General features: G+C 55.9%; 1 protein-coding gene, 2 long non-coding RNA genes and 1 other non-coding gene across 5 annotated transcripts; 3 read left to right on the top strand and 1 right to left on the bottom strand.

The window, feature by feature from the left end:
* Positions 1-661: 661 nt before the first annotated feature.
* On the top strand, positions 662-7,762 carry LOC148220749 (uncharacterized). 2 transcript variants are annotated; one of them, XR_015808841.1, is made up of 2 exons: positions 662-1,096; positions 4,362-7,762. It is a non-coding gene; the product is annotated as an uncharacterized LOC148220749 (long non-coding RNA). The 2 variants fall into 2 exon arrangements; XR_015808842.1 differs by having other exon boundaries at positions 4,359-7,762.
* TRNAR-UCU (transfer RNA arginine (anticodon UCU)) lies at positions 4,665-4,738 on the top strand. Its single transcript has one exon. It is a non-coding gene; the product is annotated as a tRNA-Arg (tRNA).
* Positions 7,763-9,760: 1,998 nt separating the features above from the next.
* Positions 9,761-15,441, top strand: GLMP (glycosylated lysosomal membrane protein). The gene is made up of 6 exons (XM_088181023.1): positions 9,761-9,906; positions 11,111-11,368; positions 11,815-11,997; positions 12,840-13,058; positions 13,831-14,108; positions 14,526-15,441. The coding sequence occupies exons 1-6, from the start codon at positions 9,835-9,837 to the stop codon at positions 14,692-14,694; spliced, it is 1,179 nt and encodes a 392-aa protein (XP_088037149.1). The 5' UTR covers positions 9,761-9,834; the 3' UTR covers positions 14,695-15,441.
* Positions 13,140-19,615, bottom strand: LOC148220748 (uncharacterized). Its single transcript, XR_015808845.1, has 2 exons — positions 19,163-19,615; positions 13,140-17,712 (listed from the first exon to the last, which is right to left on the bottom strand). It is a non-coding gene; the product is annotated as an uncharacterized LOC148220748 (long non-coding RNA).
* Positions 19,616-19,828: the final 213 nt, after the last annotated feature.

Below are 19,828 nucleotides of genomic sequence, written 5' to 3'. Positions count from 1 at the left end.
CTATCAGATCCCAGTGGATCCCAATACCTCCCAGAGGATCCCAGCAGATCCCAGTATCTCCCAGAGGATCCCAGTACATCCCAGAGGATCCCAGCGTGTCCCAGAGGATCCCAGTATCCCCCGATCATTCCCAATACCTCCGAATGGATCCCAGTATCACCCAGTGGATCCCAGTATCTCCGAAAGGATCCCAGTACCACTCAGCGGATCCCAGTACGTCCCAGAGGATCCCAGTATCACCCAGTGGGTCCCAGAATCACCCAGAGGATCCCAGTACCTCTGAATGGATCCCAGTAACACTAAGGGGATCCCAGTATCACCCAGCAGATCCCAGTATAACCCAGAGGATCCCAGTACCACTCAGGAGATCCCAGTACCTCCGAATGGATCCCAGCACCTCCCCGTGGATCCCAGTACCTCCGAAAGGATCCCAGTACCACTCAGCGGATCCCAGTATGTCCCAGAGGATCCCAGTATCACCCAGTGGGTCCCAGAATCACCCAGAGGATTCCAGTATCACTCAGGGGATCCCAGTACCTCCGAATGGATCCCAGCACCTCAGAACGGATCCCAGTACCACTCAGGGGATCCCAGTACCTCCCAGTATCCCCCGGCGGCTCCGGGCCCTCCCCAGCCCGTTCCGTTCCCGTTCCCGTCCCGTTGCCGTTCCCGTTCCCGTCCCGTTGCCGTTGCCGTTGCCGTTGCCGTTCCCGTCCCGTTCCGTTCCCGTTCCCGTTCCCGTTCCCGTTCCGTTGCCGTTCCTGCCTCCCCTTTGTGCGGGCCCGGCCCCGGCCCCGTCCCCGCGGAAACCCGGCCGGGCCGGGCGGAAAGGGCAGGCCGGGCCTCACAGAGCGGCGGGGCGGGGGCACGGCCCCGTGTCCTGCTCCGGCAACAGCTGCGGGGAAAACAGCGCGGAAAACACCGGGAAAAACAGCGGGGAAAGCAGCGGGAACGGCCCCGAGGAGCAGCGAGGGGAGGCCCCGAAAGGCTCGGGGTGAGGCGCGGCCTGCGCGGGACGAGGCGTGCGGGGCACCGAAAATCGCCCCGAGTGAGGGGATTTTTTTTTAAGAAAACGGACGAAAGCTGAAATACCGAGGTTAGAAGGTGGCAGGGGTTGGAAGGGATTTTTTTTTTTCTTTTATTTTTTTTTTTTTTAAGCGTTTAAAGAGGTTCTAAGAGCGCCGGAGAGGGAGTTTGGAAAAAGGCGCGGAGCGTGGGACAAAGGGGGGCGGGTTTAAACTGCGGGACGGGAGGTTTGGGTGGGATTTTTTTGGGAAGAAATTCCTCGCTGTGGGGTTTGGGAGGACCTGGCACAGGTTATTCCATGGCTACCCCATTCCTGGAGGTGTCCAGGGCCAGGTTGGATCGGGTTTGGAGCAGCCTGGGACAGTGGAAAGTGTCCTTGCCATGAGTTATCCTGGATCCCTTCCCACCCAAACCATCCCTCAATTCCCTTTATCATTTTTCAGTGTCTCTTTATAATTTTCCAGTTTGTGGCTGAGATCCAACGTTGTCCCCAGGAACCTCAGCCTCTCTTCACTCCTTTTATCCCTGATGCTTTTTGCTTCCAACCTGGGATGCAAAAATATCCCCTCTGGGGATTGATGTGCAGGAAAACGCAAACAAATCGTTTGTATGTGGCACTTGAGCTGCTTTTCAAAAGACCACACGCTGTATTTTAACTGAAAGCTTAGAAAAGTGGTAAAAAGGTGGAAAATCAGCTGCTTACCCAGCAAGTTTCAGCCCCTGGCACTGCCAGCAAAACCTCCCATAATTGTGTCTGTGTCTCATGTGCTCGTTTCAGGGCAGCAAAATGCAGAAATTCCTGCTAAGTGTTTTTTAGATGAGCCCAGTCCCATAGACTGAGCAAGGCTCAGGCAGTGGAAGGTTTGAAAATATCTGTGATGTGATGTGATGTGATGGTCAAACCGAGAACAAGACACCTGGGTGCTGCTGAAATGGCTTGCAAAGGGAGACAAAGGCACTACAAATTTAGGAAAAAAATAGGAATATATCTGTTGTAAGGATTTGGGGAAGAGCCTGCACCATCACACGTTTTTTGTGGATTTTTGGCCTCAAATCACACAGCTTTACCCTCTGCTTGGTGGCTCTTGGAGAAGGTTTTATTGGGGAGTTGGCTGGTTGTACCAAGCAATTTGTTGTATTTGTAATCGTGCTGTAAAACCTTTCTCTGGATACCACAGAGCAGTCCCAGCTCTGGCAGGGATTTTCTGTCGCTCTTTCTTTCAGTGTGCAAAGGATTTCTGGATCTCCCAGCACTGCTGATGCTGCCCTGGAGCAGCTTTAGGTGAGGTGCATCTGAAGGCTCCATCAGTCATCAAATTGCTCAGAATTTTGTCTTCCCAGAGGCCTTTCCCAGCTGTTTATGAGGTGCTAAATTCTCTGGGTTCACTCTGGGCCACTGCATCCTTGCTCGTGGCTCATGTTCTTGCTGTCAGCGGGAAATTATTGGAGGCTGGGAGGTGCCCAGGGAAACTTTTTCACTCCTGACACATTTCTGTGTGCTGGGGACACGTCCCTTCCCCTCCTGTGTCCTGACAGGGATGTTCTCCTGGCTCAGGACGTGCTCTTCTCACAGGAATGGGATGCACTGGTCTCCCCCCAGCACCAAAACCAGCCCTGTGGCACCTGTGCTGCTCCCTCCAGTCTCTGCCTCCCAAATTTGTCACATCCCGAAGGAGCAGAGGCACAGCTGGGACCATCACAAAAACACCTGGCAGGTGTCCCCAGGCCTCCAGAGCTGCTTGTTGGGATGAGGATGAGGATGAGGATGAGGATGAGGATGAGGATGAGGATGAGGATGAGGCTCTGGTGCTGTCCTGGCAGTGCTGCTGCTCCCCTGGCACATTCCTGGTTCTCCCCACGCTTCCCCTGACAGAAGTGTGGCATTTTCATCAGGACATGCTCGAGCTCTTGGTCCCTTTTTGGGTTTGGTGCAATTAGGGCTGAGGGGAGCTCCAGGCTGGAGGAACGAGGGCTCCTTCAAACCTCTGATTCCAGGGATGTGGCTGCCCATAAAGCCACAGTCATTCCTTTTGTGCTATTTAATTAATCATCTCCAGATTTTCTGCTTGCTGGGACTTCAAAGCAGGCACTGTTGAGGTGCAGCCTCCCAAAATCATATTGAAAGCTGATGTCTTCATCCCCCAGGAGGAGCACACAGTCACAGGCTGTAGGAGATTTTCTTCATCCTTTAGAGCTTTAACACCTTTGTCTAAGATTTTTTTCTATGACATTTTTAAGCACTGCCTTTGGTCACCCTGCAGATGGGTGTTCTCTAGACTTTGAGTTTTCTCCAGGTCCCAGTGTGATCACAGCTGGTTCACAGAGGGATTTATTTCAAGGATTATCAATTTATTAGGTTATCTTTTGCAGCAGGAAGGGTTTTTCTGATAGAAGTTCAACCCCTGCCTTCTTTCCCACCATTGCAAGGTTGATTTTACTTGTCAAGACAACCATAAATCTTTCCACGAGTAAAAGGAAAACCAAATCCTTTGGGTTTGCATTAGGTGTGCTGAGGTTGTCAGTGCTGTGCCTCTTCTCTTCAGCACCTCACAGCTTCACAGCTCATTTTTTGCAGAAATCAGGTCTTTGCCAGCCCACGAGGGATTTGGGACAGGATTGATTCCCTGGGGTTTTAGCCATGGGCACAGAGGTGCCCCAGCCTGAGGCAGGAAGGAAACTGAGGAAAGCAGGGATGCAGCAGGAGCCGGTGGAGCACAGGTGGTGTGATCTTCATCATCCAAAATTGGGTGTTTGGGGGGGGTTATGCTCAGGTCTGAGGTTCTGACCGTGGTTCCACTGAGGGATGAATCTCCTCTGGTTTTATTCCTGCTCTGGGCTCTTCTCTGCCAGGAAGAGCTGCCTGAGGTGGGACCTTCAGGTCACATTGACCTTGAGGAAAAAGCTCCCTGCGTCAAGGAATTTTTCTTCTTGGATTGCACTTAACATCTCCCCTTTCACGGGAATGGAGGGCGTGTTTGGGAGAGAACAACAGCCTGAAATTTGTGCTGCTCAGGGATCCCAAATGCGAGGACTCTGTGACAGAGTTCGATCCATTGTTCATAGGTCAGTGGCTGTAAATGGACCTTTCCTGTTGTTTTGACGTCGTCTTCATTTTTTTCCCCCCAACAGAAGAGGCACAATGTTTCTTCATTAAACGCTGATTGACAGCTTGCTGAAAGGAAACCCACGGTAGCTGCTTTCCCTTTCATTTCTCTGCTCGATCCTCAGGTTCTCGGCGGTTTTTTTTCACCCCCGCCAGCCTAGCGGAGCTCCCCTCACCATTGTCAGCGCTCTGAGCTAAATCCTCTTTCATCTTTATCCCTTGGCTTCAGCAGCGAGGAGGACGCGGTGATGCTGATGCTGATGGAGATGCAGCAACGAGCTCTGCTCCACGATTTAGCTCTGCCCTCCTCCGAGCTCCGGGGATGCTGCGGAAAGGTTGCCAGAGAGGCGGGGACCAGCCTGCATCCAACGTTTTTGCTGCATCCCCGCTGCTGAGCGAGCCGTGGATCGTGCCTGGGATGGTCCCTGCGTGTCCCCGCGCAGGGAGGGGATGCTGGGGATGCTGGAGGTGCTGCTGGGTGCCCGTGGCAATGTGGATTTTTCAGTTCTGGAGCCGACGCTCCCCTCACGGTGAGGTCTCTGTGGCGCAATGGACGAGCGCGCTGGACTTCTAATCCAGAGGTTCCGGGTTCGAGTCCCGGCAGAGATGATCTCCAGGCAGGTGTCTCTTTTATTTTAGTGCCATTTCCCTCCCAGGTCCCAAATTTCTTACATTTGTAACGCCCCCGAGGGTTTGCATGGGGAGGGAATGACTTTTCCCGGCACAGCTGATGGGTGTAACGTCCCTGTGCTCCCTTCTTCAGACATTTCTCCTCCATCATCTCCCCCTTCCCTTTTTTCCTTTGGTATCTCCTCCAAGCAGGTGTTTTAACCCTCCCCAGTACTGTCCCATTTTGGATACTTTCTTCCCAAAGGGAGTTCTGGGCTCTTCAGCTGGAGGACAGCAGGTCAGAACCTTTTGGTGACTTTTCCTTTTTTCACATGTGTGGCCAAAGAAATGTAGGTCTCTGATCTCAATGTCCACCTTGGTAAATTTGGGTAACCCAATGCTCCCTGCCTGGACCTTTGTACTCTGAAATGGTTTTAAACTGCCAGAGGGCAGGGTTAGATGGGATATTGGGAAGAATTTGTTCCTTGTGAGGGTGAGGAGGCCCTGGCACAGATTATTCCAGGGATGCCCCATCCCTGGAAGTGTCCAAAGCCAGCTTGGATGGGGCTTGGAGTATCCTGGGATAGGGGAAGGGGTGGGACAGGACAAGTTTTCAGGTCCCTCCCAACCCAAACCATTCCATGACTCCATGCTCTCCCACTGAGTGGGTTTCTGGTCTCCAGTGGAAGCCCAGTCCATCCCCATCACTGGGCTTGGCTTGTTGATTTTTCTCCTCGTGGTGTCTGTGCAGATGCTGGAGCTCAGCCTGTTTGGAAAAGCAGCCCCTGGTGGTGCTGGAAGTTCTGTCCCCACGTTCATCATGGCAAAATTGTCATTTCCATCACATCCAGGGGGAAAAGGCCAGAAGATTATTCTGAAAAAGAGGAAATACGTGGGCAGTCCGTGGGACACACCCAAAGGAAAATTTGGTAGGAATGAGGTGAAAAAGGGCAGATTCTGCAGACATCACTTCTGCCTTCAGCAAATGGAGGATGAAATATCTCCATTTGCATTTTGGGACAGGGGCAGCAATAAATCTGTGATTCCAGCTTAGCTGTGGCTCCTCTGGAAAGGCCTGGAGCTCCTCTTCCCTCAACACGAGTGTGGAAGAGCTCAGGAGCAGCTCCTTGGTGTTAGCAGCTGTGTTCTCCTCGTGCTGCTGTGGCTGGGAATCCCAGAGTGCCACAACCTTCAGGGTCAGGTCCCCCTCAGGTTCAGGGACACCCCTGTGACCCCCAAATTCAGGCACCAGAGCCGTGTGGGACCTGCTCTGTTCATCACCTCACCCATGTGAGGAGGACACAGAGCTCCCCATCTCTCTCAGCTGCACTTTTGGTCTCTCTTGTCTTTTTGCAGGAGGTCCTGCAGCTCTTTTTTGGCTTTTCCAGAACTTCCATCAGTTCCATAATCTTCCCAAACCTCACCAGGTCACCCTCAGGTGCCCTGCCCATGAGGTGAGGAGCTGTGAGGATTCCTGTTCTCCCTGCAAGAAGAGAAATTCTCATTTGGAAAGGAAAAAAAAAAAAAAAAAAATCAGCCAGATGTGCTGGGGAAGGTGAGGAAAATGGAGGAATTAGTGCCATTCCCAGCTGTCCTGTCACTGCTGCAGGATGTTATCCCACACTCCCCATCAGAATCAGAAAGCCTTTGCTTTCTACCCCAGAACATTCCAAATTCCCAAGAAAAAGGATGTTTGGGATGCCCTGTACTATCCCTGAAGAAGGAGCTTGCTTGGAATCTCATATTTCTCTCTCCAGGCCTCAGGTAGCATCAGGCTGCCAGGAATGAATCCCCATCTGGAGGGGCAGGGGGTTTGTCTCTGAGATCCCCAAACCCCACCCTGTGGGGCCAAAAAAAAAAAAAAAAAAAGAATGGAATGATCCCATGGCAGCCCCATAACTCACAGACATGGTGGAATGCTCCCCTGGAAATCCTAGAATAAAAAAATACAATGGAATTCTCCCCTGGCAACCCTAGAACCAACAAAACCAGTGGAATTCTCCCCTGGAAATCCCAGAAGTGACAAAAAGGGTGGAATGCAAAAAACTGGCAAAAATGGTGGAATTCTACCATGGCAACCCTAGAAAGAAATAAAACCAGTGGGATGTTCCCCTGGTAACCCTAAAAGCATTTTAATGGTGGAATGATCCCATGGCAACCCCAGAACCAACAAATACAGTGGAATTCTCTCCTGGCAACCCTAAAATTTTAAAAAAGTGGTGAAATGCTGCCCTGGCAACCCTAGAACCAAGAGAAACAGTGGAATTGTCCCCTGGAAATCCTAGAAGTGACAAAAAGGGTGGAATGCTCCTCTGGCAACTCTAGAAATGGCAAAAATGGGGGAATTCTACCATGGCAATCCTAGAAAGAAATAAAACCAGTGGGATGTTCCCCTGGTAACACTAGAACCAGCAAAATTGGTGGAATGATCCCATGGTGACCCCAGAACCCACAGAAATGGTGAAATGCTCCTCTGGAAATCCTGGAACTGAAAAAATGCTGAAATTCTCCTCTGGTATCTCAAGAACCAACAAAAAACAATGAAATGCTCCTCTGGAAACCCTAGAAGTGACAAGAATGGTGGAATTCTCCCCTGGCAACTCTGGAACTGGCAAAAACAGTGAAATGTTCCCCTGGCAACCCCAAAACCAACAGAACCAGTGGGATGATCCCATGGCAACCCTAGAACTGACAAAAACAGTGGAACATTCCCCTGGCAACATTAAACCCAAGAAAAACAGTGGAATGCTTGTTTGACAACCCTAGAACCAACAAAAGCTCTGGAATGATCCCCTGGAATCCCTAAAACCAACAAAAACGGTGGAATGCTCCCCTGGAATCCCTAAAACCAACAAAAATGGTGGAATGGTCCCCTGGAATCCCTAAATCCAACAAAAATTGTGCAATGCTCCCCTGGAATCTCGTTCCCCATGAGCTGTTCCTCCTGCCCCATGGGCTCCCCCAGCAGCTCTCAGGGTTTGGGGTTCAGGTTTATCTCTAAATAAATTCATCATTTCTGGCTGATTGTTGATTTAATGCCTGTGCCAGGGGGGCTCTGCAGGGTCTGTGCCAACAGCAGGGAGGACAAAAAGTAAAATCATGGCAGGGTGGGGGGTCCTTGGTGTCCTGGGGGATGAGGTGGGGTCTGCTTGGAGCTGGGGGTGTCCAAAATATGGGGCAGTGAGAGTGGGGGGGTCTCTGGGGAATGGAGGAGGGGGTTTCTTCTGTATGGGATGATGGAGGAGGAGGGGTCTCCACTGCCCTCTTGGGGATGGAAATGGGGTCTCTGTTGTCATGGGGGATGGAAACGGGGGTCTCTGCTGTGAGGGATGGAAATGGGGTCTCTGTTATGGGGGATGGAATTGGGGTCTCTGCTGTTATGAGGGATGGAAATGGGGTCTCTGTTTTTATGGGAGAAGGGAATGGGGTCTCTGTTTTGGGGGATGGAAACGGGGGTCTCTGCTATGAGGGATGGGAATGGGGTCTCTCTTATGGGGGATGGAATTGGGGTCTCTGCTGTCCTGGGAATGAGGGTGGGGGTCTCTGTTTTGGGGGATGGAATTCGGATCTCTGTTATGTGGGATGGAATTGGGGACTCTGTTTTGAGGGATGGAATTGGGGGTCTCTGTTATGGGGGATGGAATTGGGGTCTGTGCTGTCCTGGGGGATGGAATTGGGATCTCTGTTATGGGGGATGGAAATGGGGGTCTCTGCTGTCCTGGGGGATGGAAATGGGGTCTCTGTTATGTGGGGGATGGAATTGGGGTCTCTGTTATGTGGGGGATGGAATTGGGGTCTGTGCTGTCCTGGGGGATGGAATTGGGGTCTGTGCTGTCCTGGGGGATGAGGGTGGGGGTCTCTGCTGTTCTTGAGGCTCTCCAGAGCACAGGGGGTGACACTGAGGGGTCTGGGGGGTCTGGGGGATGCTCCAGAGGCCCAAACTCCACAGGGTTTGGCCGTGGGGTCTGTGCTCTCCCCACGAGAGCAGGGCTCTGCCTTTCCAACAGCGGGGGGTGTATTTTCCACCACTTAATGAATGCTTTGTCTGGAGTCTCTTCTGTCTTCACTTTGAGCTAGGATTAAAAATACGTGAAGGAAACGGATTTTCTCGTGTTCAGGTTTGGTTGTTTATTAAATTGGATTTAAAAGTACAGAAAGTTCTGTAACAATTGTAGCTGCCAGCTAGAAGCGACTAAAATGGAGCCAGATCTAGTTAGCTACAAGGGTTTTTTAAAAGCTAAACGGTCTAATAGAGAAATAACACCTATGTTATGGATCTTTTTAACCTAATAATTAACTTCCTATGACTCTTAGTGTGTCTAACTAGAAACTACTGCCATGAAGGAGGAGGAAGATGAGCACCCAAAGAGACCCCACCCCAAATCCTCCATCTTATCCCATACCTGTTACTATATTATAAAAACCTCAAATTAAAAACTCTTCATCATGTGCAATCACACACTTTTATTTAACTACACACCCGTGATTTTAACTTCATCACTAAATTTTGGAAGCTTTCTCCAAGGCCTCAGGTGAAAAGCAGTGTTCTCCAGGGGGTCAGTGCCAGAAAGCACAGAAAGCTCAAAATTCAAGACCACAGCCCAAATTAAAACTAATAAAAACACAGCCAAAAAACCACGCATGCTCTTAAAAAGCAGACTCAAAAAATAGCCAGCTAAAACAGTTCCTAAAATATATTAAAAAAAGTTTTCCTAGAAAAGTTTAAAAATGTGTAATAGGTCTATAAATATGCAAAATTTTAAAAACGTCTCCAAAACAAATAAATGCCAAGCACCGGGGCGGTTCCGAGGCTGTTTCGGGGCGGTTCCGGGGCTGTTCTGGGGCGGTCCCGGGGCTGTTTCGGGGGCGGTACCGGGGCGGTCCCAGGGCAGTTCCGGGGCGGTTCCGGGGGCGGTACCGGGGCGGTACCGGGGCGGTGTTGGGGTTGTTCCGGGGCGGTCCCAGGGCAGTCCCTGGGCTGTTCCGGGGCTGTTTCGGGGGCGGTTCCGGGGCTGTTTCGGGGGCGGTTCCGGGGCGGTACCGGGGCGGTACCGGGGTTGTTCCGGGGCGGTGCCGTGGTCGGGGCCGGTCTCGCCATGGCCGCCGGTGCGGGGCTGGCGCTGCTGACCGCGCTGCTGGCGGCGGCCGGGGCCGAGCGGGACCGGAAGGTGAGCGGGGCCCGGGGGAACCGGGACCGGGGGAACCGGGCTGGGGGTACCGGGGGTCGGGGATACCGGGCTAGGGGTACCGGGCTGGGGGTACCGGGACCGGGGGTACCGGGCTGGGGGTACCGGACCGGGGGTACCGGGACCGGGAGTACCGAGCTGGGGGTACCGGACCGGGGGTACCGGGACCGGGAGTACCGAGCTGGGGGTACCGGACCGGGGGTACCCTCGCTCCCGCCGCCCTCCGGTGCTGCCTGAGCCCCTCCCGCTCCTCCTGGGAATCTCCGCATCCCGGGACAGCCGGGTGGGAGCTGGGATCACCCAGTGCTGGTGACACGGGGACTTCCTGTGGGTTTGGGATGTCCCCAGAGCGGGACACTCCGTGCTCCCTCCTCTCCTTGAAGGGAAACTTTTGTTTATTTTGTGGCCTCGGAGGATTTTGTCTGGAGCAGGGGCTGGGCTGGACCCTCCAAGATCAAATCCTTGTGGGGTTTGGGGAGGAAAAAGGGCTCGTACCGGGCACACCGCACGTGGGGCTGGAGCTGAACCCAGCCCTCCCTCTGTCCTGGCACACAGGGACCGGGCTGACCCGTGCCCTGCCACCCCCTGCCTGCGGTGACACGTCCCAGGGCCACCCAGCTCTGTCCCTCATCTCCCCTTTGTCCTAATCCAGTGGGACCAGCATGGCTGTGGGATGGGATGGGGCTGTGGGATGGGATGGGGCTGTGGGATGGGATGGGATGGGGCTGTGGGATGGAATGGGATGGGGCTGTGGGATGGGATGGGATGGGATGGGGCTGTGGGATGGGATGGGGTGGGATGGGGTGGGATGGGATGGGATGGGATGGGATGGGATGGGATGGGATGGGGCTGTGGGATGGGGTTGTGGGATGGGGCTGTGGGATGGGGTTGTGGGATGGGGCTGTGGGATGGGGCTGTGGGATGGGGTTGTGGGATGGGGCTGTGGGATGGGGATGGGGCTATGGGATGGGAAGGGGTTGTGGGATGGGGCTGTGGGATGGGAAGCAGCTCAAAGCCGCTCCCAAATGTCCGGCTGTGAAATGCTGACCCAGCGTTGTTGAGCAACGCCAGGGCTGCAGAGTCACGGGAGCCGAGGCAGCTGCAATGTCCCCACCCTCCCGGGACGCTGGGGCTGTCCTGCCGGGCTCAGAGCCACCCCCAGCCCTGTCCTTGTCCCTGTGCCCAGGTGTCCATGCAGTACAACCCTGGCTGGAACAGCTCCTCCGTGAACCTGCTGCACGTTCAGGCAGCCGGGCCCAGGGACAGCCTGCACTACGTGTGGAGCAGCATCGGGGCCCCTGCCGTGCTCCTGGTGGCCACCCAGAGCCCCAGCAGTGCCCTGAGGGTCAACTGGAGCCAGCTGCTCTCAGCCAGTCCTGCTGGAGCCATCTGGATCGACCCTCCCGACAGCGTGGTCTATTCTACAGCCGTGGTGTTCACCAAGGTACTGCTGGCAGGGGCTGCTCTGGGACACATGGGGGTGTGTGTCCCAGCTCCAGGGAAATCCTCATCTTTCCCATCCATCCCCATCCTTCCCCATCCATCCCCATCCTTTCCCATCCTTTCCCATCCTTTCCCATCCTTTCCCATCCTTTCCCATCCTTTCCCATCCTTTCCCATCCTTTCCCATCCTTTCCCATCCATCCCCATCCATCCCCATCCATCCCCATCCATCCTTTTCCATCCATCCTTTTCCATCCATCCACTCCCATCCATCCTTTTCCATCCATCCTTTTCCATCCATCCTTTCCCATCCTTTCCCATCCTTTCCCATCCATCCCCATCCATTCCCATCCAAGGAAGTGTCTGTCTCCAGCCCGAGCTGCTTGGCTGAGGCAGCTCTGCCCTCTTCCCTGGATCCCCAGCCCCTCTCCCCTTCCTTCCCCGCAGCTCTTCGAGTTCAGCGAGGCCAAACCTTTGGGAAAGCTCTTCTACCCCACCTATGAGCTGGCTGAGTTCTCCTGGGACAGCCTCAACCACACCCTGAACCGCACAGCGCTGACAGCCCGGCTCCGCGGGGCCCCGGCCACCGACCCCGCCGGCAGCTTCTCCAACGGCAGCCTGGAATTCCGGGTGTGTCCAGGGACAGAGGACAGGGAATGTCCGGGGAATGTCTGGGGAATGTCTGGGAATGTCCAGTGAATGTTGGGGAATGTCCAGGGAATGTCTGGGAATATTCTGGGGAATGTCCGGTGAATGTTGGGGAATGTCTGGGAATGTTGGGGGACGTCTGGGGATGTCTGGGAATGTCTGGGAATATGGGAGGAGTGTCTGGGAATGTCTGGGGAATGTCTTGGAATGTCTGGGAACGTCTGGGGAATGTCTGGGAATGTTGCAGAACATCTGGGGAATATGTGGGGAATGTCTGGGAAACGTCTGAGGAACTGGGAATGTCTGGGGAGCATCTGGGGAATGTCTGGAGAATGTCAGAATATCCTGGGGAATGTCTTGGAATGTCTGGAGAATGTCTGGAAAAGTCTGAGGAACGTCTGGGGAATGTCGGAATATTCTGGGGGATGTCCGGTGAATGTTGGGGAATGCCCAGGGAATGTCTGGGAATGTTCATGGAACGTCTGGGGAATGTTGGGGGACGTCTGGGGATGTCTGGGAATGTCTGGGAATATGTGAGGAACGTCTGGGAATGTCTTGGAATGTCTGGAGAATGTCTGGAAAAGTCTGAGGAACGTTTGGGAATGTTGGGGAACGTCTGGGGACTATGTGGGGAATATCTGGGAAACGTCTGAGGAATGTCTGGGAATATTCTGGGGAATTTCTGGGGAATATTCTGGGGAATGTCTGGGGAATATTCTGGGCAATGTCTGGGAATATTCTGGGCAATGTCTGGGAATATTCTGGGCAATGTCTGGGAATACCCTGCCGGGCAGTGCTGTCCCTCTGAGCCCTGTCCCTCACAGGTCACAGCCTACGAGGCCGCTGGCCGTGCCGGGCGCCTGCCCAGCCTCCTGCACACAGCAGACAGCTCCCAGCTGGAATTTGTCCTGGCTGGGGTGGCCCCACGAGGAAACAGGTCCCGTTTTGTGCTGGAGGTGGCCACGGTGGAGGAGGCGGGGGCGGTGCGGGGGCTGCGGTCCCAGAGATCCATCGATGACGAGTACACCCCCACCATCTTCGAGGTGAGCTGCAGGAGCTGGAAGGAGCCATGCAGGACTTCGGGCTGCTCTTTAAAATGCTGCTTATTGTGTCCAGACGATGCAGCAATTTATTTATTTATTTTAAATGTTATTTATTGTATCCAGATGATACAGAAATTCACAGGTCCTGGGTGACAAGAGCCCAGCTTCCTCTGAAACCACTCTAGTTCTGGTCACAATGCATTCTGTACTTTTCATTGCAGAGCATCTTAAAACATAACAACCAATCAATACTTTTATTATTACCTACAGCCTATAATAACTACTAACATTACCATATTCATGTTACTATTCTCCAATCACAAAAAGTCAGTGTGTTGCAGTTTAAGCTAGAAGTTTCAGTTTTCTTGCAGTGGAGAATTCTGAGATCTTTCTTCCTACTTGCAACATGGCATTTTTGTTTGCCTGTGAAAATCTTTTTGCTTGGTATTGTTTAAAGTGGATTTATCCTTTGCTCTGAGTCATAAAAACCCCTTCCAACTAATTTTACACTTTGCCTTCTTAGTTATCCAGTCAGACTGGCTCAGCAATTCTTCTATATCAAAACTCACTTCCATTTCTATTCCTTCTTCAGATTCTACATTCAAAGATCTTTCTGTTATACAACAGATCTGTGACACCTTCCTGCCAAACTTTCATTTCCCAGCAGCGAGCGAGGGCTGGCCCCGGGGCTGGGGGTGACCCTGGTGCTGTCCCTGCCCTCACCGTGTCCCTCCCCAGGTGCTGTCCCTGCCCTCACCGTGTCCCTCCCCAGGTGCTGTCCCTGGTAGCCGAGTCCCGGAACAGCAGCTCCACGCTGGGATTCCTGCAGTGGAAGGCGACAGCCTACGGCTCCCAGAGCCCCCGGCGTGAGGATGGGATCCAGTGCAGGGCCCAGGGGCTGCAGGAGGCCAACTGGAGCCTGCCCACATCCAGCGTCATCCAGGCCTACTTTGGGGACAGTCTGGGCACCACCTGCACCATCAGTGCCCTCAACGTGTCCTTTGGGGGAGAGGAGGGAGAGGTGTACCAGGAGAAGAGATACCTGAGCTGGTGAGTGGGGTCTGAGGGGTCTCAGGGGATGTCCCTGGTCACTGATGATGGACACAGGGGTCTCAGGGGTCTCGGGGGATGTCTCTGGTCACTGATGATGAGCAGAGGGGTCTCAGGGGATGTCCCTGGTCACTGATGATGGACACAGGGGTCTCAGGGGATGTCCCTGGTCACTGATGATGGACACAGGGGTCTCAGGGGTCTCAGGGGATGTCCCTGGTCACTGATGATGGGCAGTTTAGGGGCCTGGCAGGTTTCTCCATTCCCAAGCCTGGCGTTTCCGTGTGACCCTACAGCAAAGGCTTCACAGTTCCTTGCAGAACCTCCTGTCGGCCTGGCCCCCTGAGCTGGGGAAGCCCCGGCTGGGCCAGAGCCCATCCCCATCCGTGTCCTGAGCTGTGCCATCCCCTCCCGCAGGTCGGTGCTGCTGGGCTTTGGGGAGCCCCCCCGGGACAGTTTCTCCCCCCTGGTGATCTCCATCACGGCCGTGGCGCTGGGCACCCCCCTGGCCATGCTGCTGCTGGGCACCTGCCTGGTGCTGCTGGCCCAGAGGAGACGATACTCGGAGTATGAGCCCATCAACTGAGGGGGCTGGGCCCCACGGAGACCCCCGGGATCCCCCCGGGATCCTCCCTCCCCTTCCCGGGAATGCTGCTGGGCTCTGCCTCCCCTCCCACCCCCGAGGGGACCGGGGTGACACTCCTGGTGACACTCCTGGTGACACTCGCAGCGGCCCCACCTCGCTCTCCCCGAGTCCTGCTCCTTCCCACTGCCACCTCCTGCACTGGGTTGCACTTCCTCCCCAGATTTTTCCTGATCCATGCAGCTAAGGGAAGCGATGGGGGGAGTTTGGTCAGGAAAATCTTCCTCCTCCTCCTCTTCCTCCTCCTCCTCCTCCTCCTCCTCCTCCTGCCAAGGGATACAACCACTGCTGTGCTGGCTGCAGGCCAGGGACTGGCTCCAGTGCCACTTCCAGGGATGCTCGGGTGGCTCCAGCCCGGGCTGGGGGGCACCATTCCTCCTTCCCAGCACATCCCAGCTCCTCCCGCTGGGGCTCACGGACTCCTCCCCGCTCCACCTTCCTGCTGTGCCGGCCTGGGACACGAGGGACACCCAGAGGGACACCCAGTGCCACGTCACAGCAGCTGCTCAAGCTCAGGTGTGTCCTGTCGGGCCATGGAGGGCTGCTCCAGGCAGGATGCTGGAGGGAGCCCCGGGGGCAGCCTGGCCTGTGGCTGCTCGGGGTTCTCAGAGGTGTCTGGGGCCGTGCTGGGCTCCAAGCTCTCCATCACCGACTGGTCTTCAACCAAATAAAGTGGATTTCTAAACACAAGTTTCCTGTGGGAATGGTGTGCTGGGGGTGAGGGGGGGGAGAGCAGCTCCTGGCAGGAAGGGGAGGGTGCTGGAGCTCTGGGAGGGGAGGGGGCTTCCCTTGGGCTGTGCCCCTGCTGAGAGATCGCCTGGGAGAGTCACAGAACCCTGGGATCTCAGCTGGGAGGAGCCCACAGGGCTCACCCAGTGCAGCCCCTGGCCCTGCACAGACACCCCAATAACCCCACCCTGTGCTGGCAGTGCTGTCCAAGCCCTCCTGGAGCTCTGGCAGCCTCTCCCCATTCCCTGGGGAGCCTGGGCAGTGCCTGAACCCCCTGGAGGACGAATCTTTCCCTGATATCCAACACAAACCTCCCCTGGCCCAGCTCCAGCCATTCCCTGGGGTGCTGTCCCTGTCACAGGGAGCTGTCCCCGCTGAGGAAGCTGCAGACAGTGTGAGGTCTGGGACCTGAAAGAGGAACAAGGGGAAAAAAAACCCAGCAGAAAGTCCCAAACTTCCTTGTCAAGCCTTCAGAGCAGGAACCCCCTGCCAAACTACAGCCACAGGAGGCCACGAAGGGACAGCAGGGAGGGTCCATGGGAAGCCTTGCTGTGTTTTTCCAGCAGGGAACTGAGGTGTTGCTCTTCTTTCTGGCTGCTCTGTGCAGGGCTGAGCTGTGATGAGGATTCTGTAATAAAATAAAAATAAAACCACCACAGAAGCTGCCTGGCTTTTACTATCAAACGCTGTGTGTTGTAAATCCCTCATGGCAGATTTCCTGCTCCCTTGGGATGCTGTCACACAATTGTCAGGAAGTGATCCCAGAAATCCCAGACAGGTTTGGGATCGTGCAGTGCCACCCCTGCCATGGCAGGGACACCTCCCACCATCCCAGGCTGCTCCAAACCTGATCCAGCCTGGCCTTGGGCACTGCCAGGGATGCAGGGGCAGCCACAGCTGCTCTGGGAAGGAAAGGCCAGGACAGGTGAGGATGAGCAACAGCTCCCAGTCCTGGCAGGTTTTGTGTGGGATCACCCCTGGATGTGTCCAGGAGGGTCAGTGAGAGGGTGGCAGCACGGGTGGGGAAGATGGAACGAGGGATTTGTCTTTACACACGAGCTGTGGGTCTGCTGGTGGATAAAAGCAGCACTGAGAGATAAAAAAAAACAATGGGGTGGATTCTGCTGATTGAAGAATGGAAAAAGAGATTTGCCTTTACAAACAAAGTGTTGGGCTGCTGATAAATGAAATTGGATATCGAAAGATAAAAGAAGCAATGGGGGAAAACCATGAATTCTGTAAGAATTAACAATTAAAAGGGAGGGTTGTACATTAGAGGGGAATCCCAGGTATCAGGTGTTGGGGAAGTCTGTGCCTCTCAAGTACCTCATCAATGGGGAAAGAGAGAGGGAAATTGGGATAAAAAGGGAGGTGAGTCCTCCAAAAATTGGAGAGATCCCAGGGCAAAGCCCCATGGCCTCTCCCTTTATTCAAATAAATAAAAAGAACTCCTCTGTCTCCTTTTCGGACACAAACCCCTGGTGTTTGTGGATGAATTTCCCTGCCATTGCCAAGCTTCTGTCATCCCCGTTCAGGAGCCAACCACCTGCACCACCCACACGGGGCCATCGCTGCCAGGAGCCCACAGACAGCCTGGAGCCCTCCCTTTGCCACCACACATTCCTCACAGATTGTCCCCTCACCTTTGAGGCCTGATCTGAGAGAAAAGGGGGTTTAAAAAGTGCTGCTTCAACAGCTGGAAATGAGTCCAAGCAAGGAGAATCAGGGAGAGCAGGACACTGGGGCCAGGGGGTGGCATTTGGTCTGTTCTGCTGGAGGAGAGCAGAGAGGGAAGAGTCACTGCAACTTCTTTATGAGGGGAAGAGCAGCAGCAGACACCTTCTCTGTTCTGTGGTGACAGTCACAGGAGCCAGGGAATGGCTGCAGCTCTGTCAGGGAGGTTTAGGTTGGATTTAGGAAAAGGTTTTTCACCCAGAGGGTTCAGGCACTGCCCCGGGGCTGCCAGAGCTCCAGGAGAGTTTGGACAGCAGTGCCAGGGATGCTCAGGGTGGGGTTATTGGGGTGTCTGTGCAGGGCCCGGGGTTGGACTGGATGATCCTTGTGGGGCTCTTCCCACTCAGGATACTCCGTGATTCTGTGCATCTGTGACTCTGTGATTCTGTGACTCTGTGATTCCGTGATTGATTCCATGGTTCTGTGATTCTGTGACTCTATGATTTCGAGGTTCTGTGATTCTGGCCAAGAGGAGATGATCTGGGGGTGACGGCATCCCTGGGGGAGCAGGATGAGGGGTTTGGGTCAGTGCAGGATGAGGGGTTTGGGGGTGATGCTGTTCCTTTGGGGGTTCGGGATGAGGGGTTTTGGGTCGGTGCTGTCCCCATCCCTGGGGGTGCAGGGTGAGGGCTCTGTCCCCATCCCTGGGGGTGCAGGGTGAGGGGTCTGTCCCCATCCCTGGAGGGGCAGGGTGAGGGGTCTGTCCCCATCCCGGGGGGTGCAGGGTGAGGGGTCTGTCCCCATCCCTGGAGGGGCAGGGTGAGGGGTCTGTCCCCATCCCGGGGGGGGTGCAGGTGAGGGGTCTGTCCCCATCCCGGGGGGGGGGGTGCAGGGTGAGGGGTCTGTCCCCATCCCGGGGGGGGGGGTGCAGGGTGAGGGGTCTGTCCCCATCCTGGGGGGGGTGCAGGTGAGGGGTCTGTCCCCATCCCTGGAGGGGCAGGGTGAGGGGTCTGTCCCCATCCCGGGGGGGGGGGTGCAGGGTGAGGGGTCTGTCCCCATCCCGGGGGGTGCAGGTGAGGGGTCTGTCCCCATCCCTGGAGGGGCAGGGTGAGGGCTCTGTCCCCATCCCGGGGGTGCAGGGTGAGGGGTCTGTCCCCATCCCGGGGGTCCCCGCCCCGATCCCACACACTCCTCGCGGTCCCTGCAGTACCGCGCTCTCACCACGCGGTGGCAGCAGCAGCAGCAGCAGCAGCGGGCGGCGCTGGCCCAGGGGGCGGCACCGGCGCTGCCGCTCCGCGCTTTGGGCTCCGGTCCGGCCCGGGCGGGGCAGAACCGGCTCCGTTTCCTCACCGGCAGCGGCGGCGGCACCGCCCGGGACCCCTCAGCCCAGCGGGGCCGGTACCGACGGGCAGGGCGGCGCCACTGCGCATGCGCGGAGCCCGGGCTGCAGTACCGGCCTTTGGCCACCGGGCGGCGGCAGCGACCAGAGGGGGCAGCGTGAGCGGTGAGGGCGGGGCCGGCCCGGTCCGGGACACCGGAACCGCCACTGGTACCGGCACCGGAACCGGCACGGGTACAGCCACGGGTACAGCCACGGGTACCGGCACGGGTACCGGCACGGGTACAGCCATTGGTACCGGCACTGATACCGGCACGGCTACCGGCACTGGTACCGGCACCGGAACCGGCACGGGCACAGCCACGGGTACCGGCACCGGAACCGGCACTGATACCGGCACGGATACAGGCACTGGTACAGCCACTGGTACCGGCACGGCTACCGGCACTGGTACCGGCACGGGTACAGCCACTGGTACCGCCGTTGGTACAGCCATTGGTACCGCCTGTGGTACCGCCCGTGGTCCGGGAGCCCTGGAACTCGCTCCGGTACCGGCCCCGGTCCCGGTCCGTGTCCCGGGACGGGCCCAGCTCGGACATCCCCCCCGGCCCGGCCCGCTCTCCCACAGCTCCCCCAGGATGAGAGCCCGGCCACACTCGGGTTTCTCACCTTCCCTGGGAAATCTCCGAGCCCTGGGCTGGCTCTGGGGCACGAGGTGAAATCTTCTCTGCCCGGGAGGTTCTGCTCCAGCTCTGTCACCGCCTGGAATCACGGAACCACAGAATCACGGAACGCTCCGGGCGAGAAAGGACCTTGAATTTCATCCCATCCCACCTCTGCCATGGCAGGGACACCTTCCCCTGCTCCAAGCCCTGTCCAGCCTGGCCTTGGGCACTGCCAGGGATCCAGGGGCTGCTCTGGGCTCCTGTGCCCCTCTAAACCCTGTCCCCAAGTGCCACATCCACACACTGGGGATGGTGACCCTACCACTGCCCTGGGCACTTCCAGTGCCTGACAACTCTTTCCATGAAGAAATTTTTCCTAATTCCTCATTGAAACCTCCATGGCCCAGCCCGAGGCCGTTCCCTCTCCTCCTGTCCCTGTTCCCAGATCCCAAATCCCCCCGGCTGTCCCCACAAGGGCCCCCCTGAGCCTCCTTTTCTCCAGGCTGAGCCCCTTCCCAGCTCCCTCAAGAATTCTCCAGCCCCTTCCCAGCTCCCCCAGGAATTCTCCAGCCCCTTCCCCAGTTCCATTCCCTTCTCTGGACACTCTCCAGCCTCTCAATTTTTTTCTTGGGGTGAGGGGCCCAGGACTGGGGGGGTTGCCTGGTGGCCT

This window comes from Sturnus vulgaris, chromosome 31, assembly GCF_052056855.1.
Source record: "Sturnus vulgaris isolate bStuVul1 chromosome 31, bStuVul1.hap1, whole genome shotgun sequence".
Lineage (NCBI taxonomy): Eukaryota > Metazoa > Chordata > Aves > Passeriformes > Sturnidae > Sturnus > Sturnus vulgaris.
Note: the sequence above shows the minus strand (reverse complement) of the source record. Positions and strands in the feature narration are given on the sequence as shown.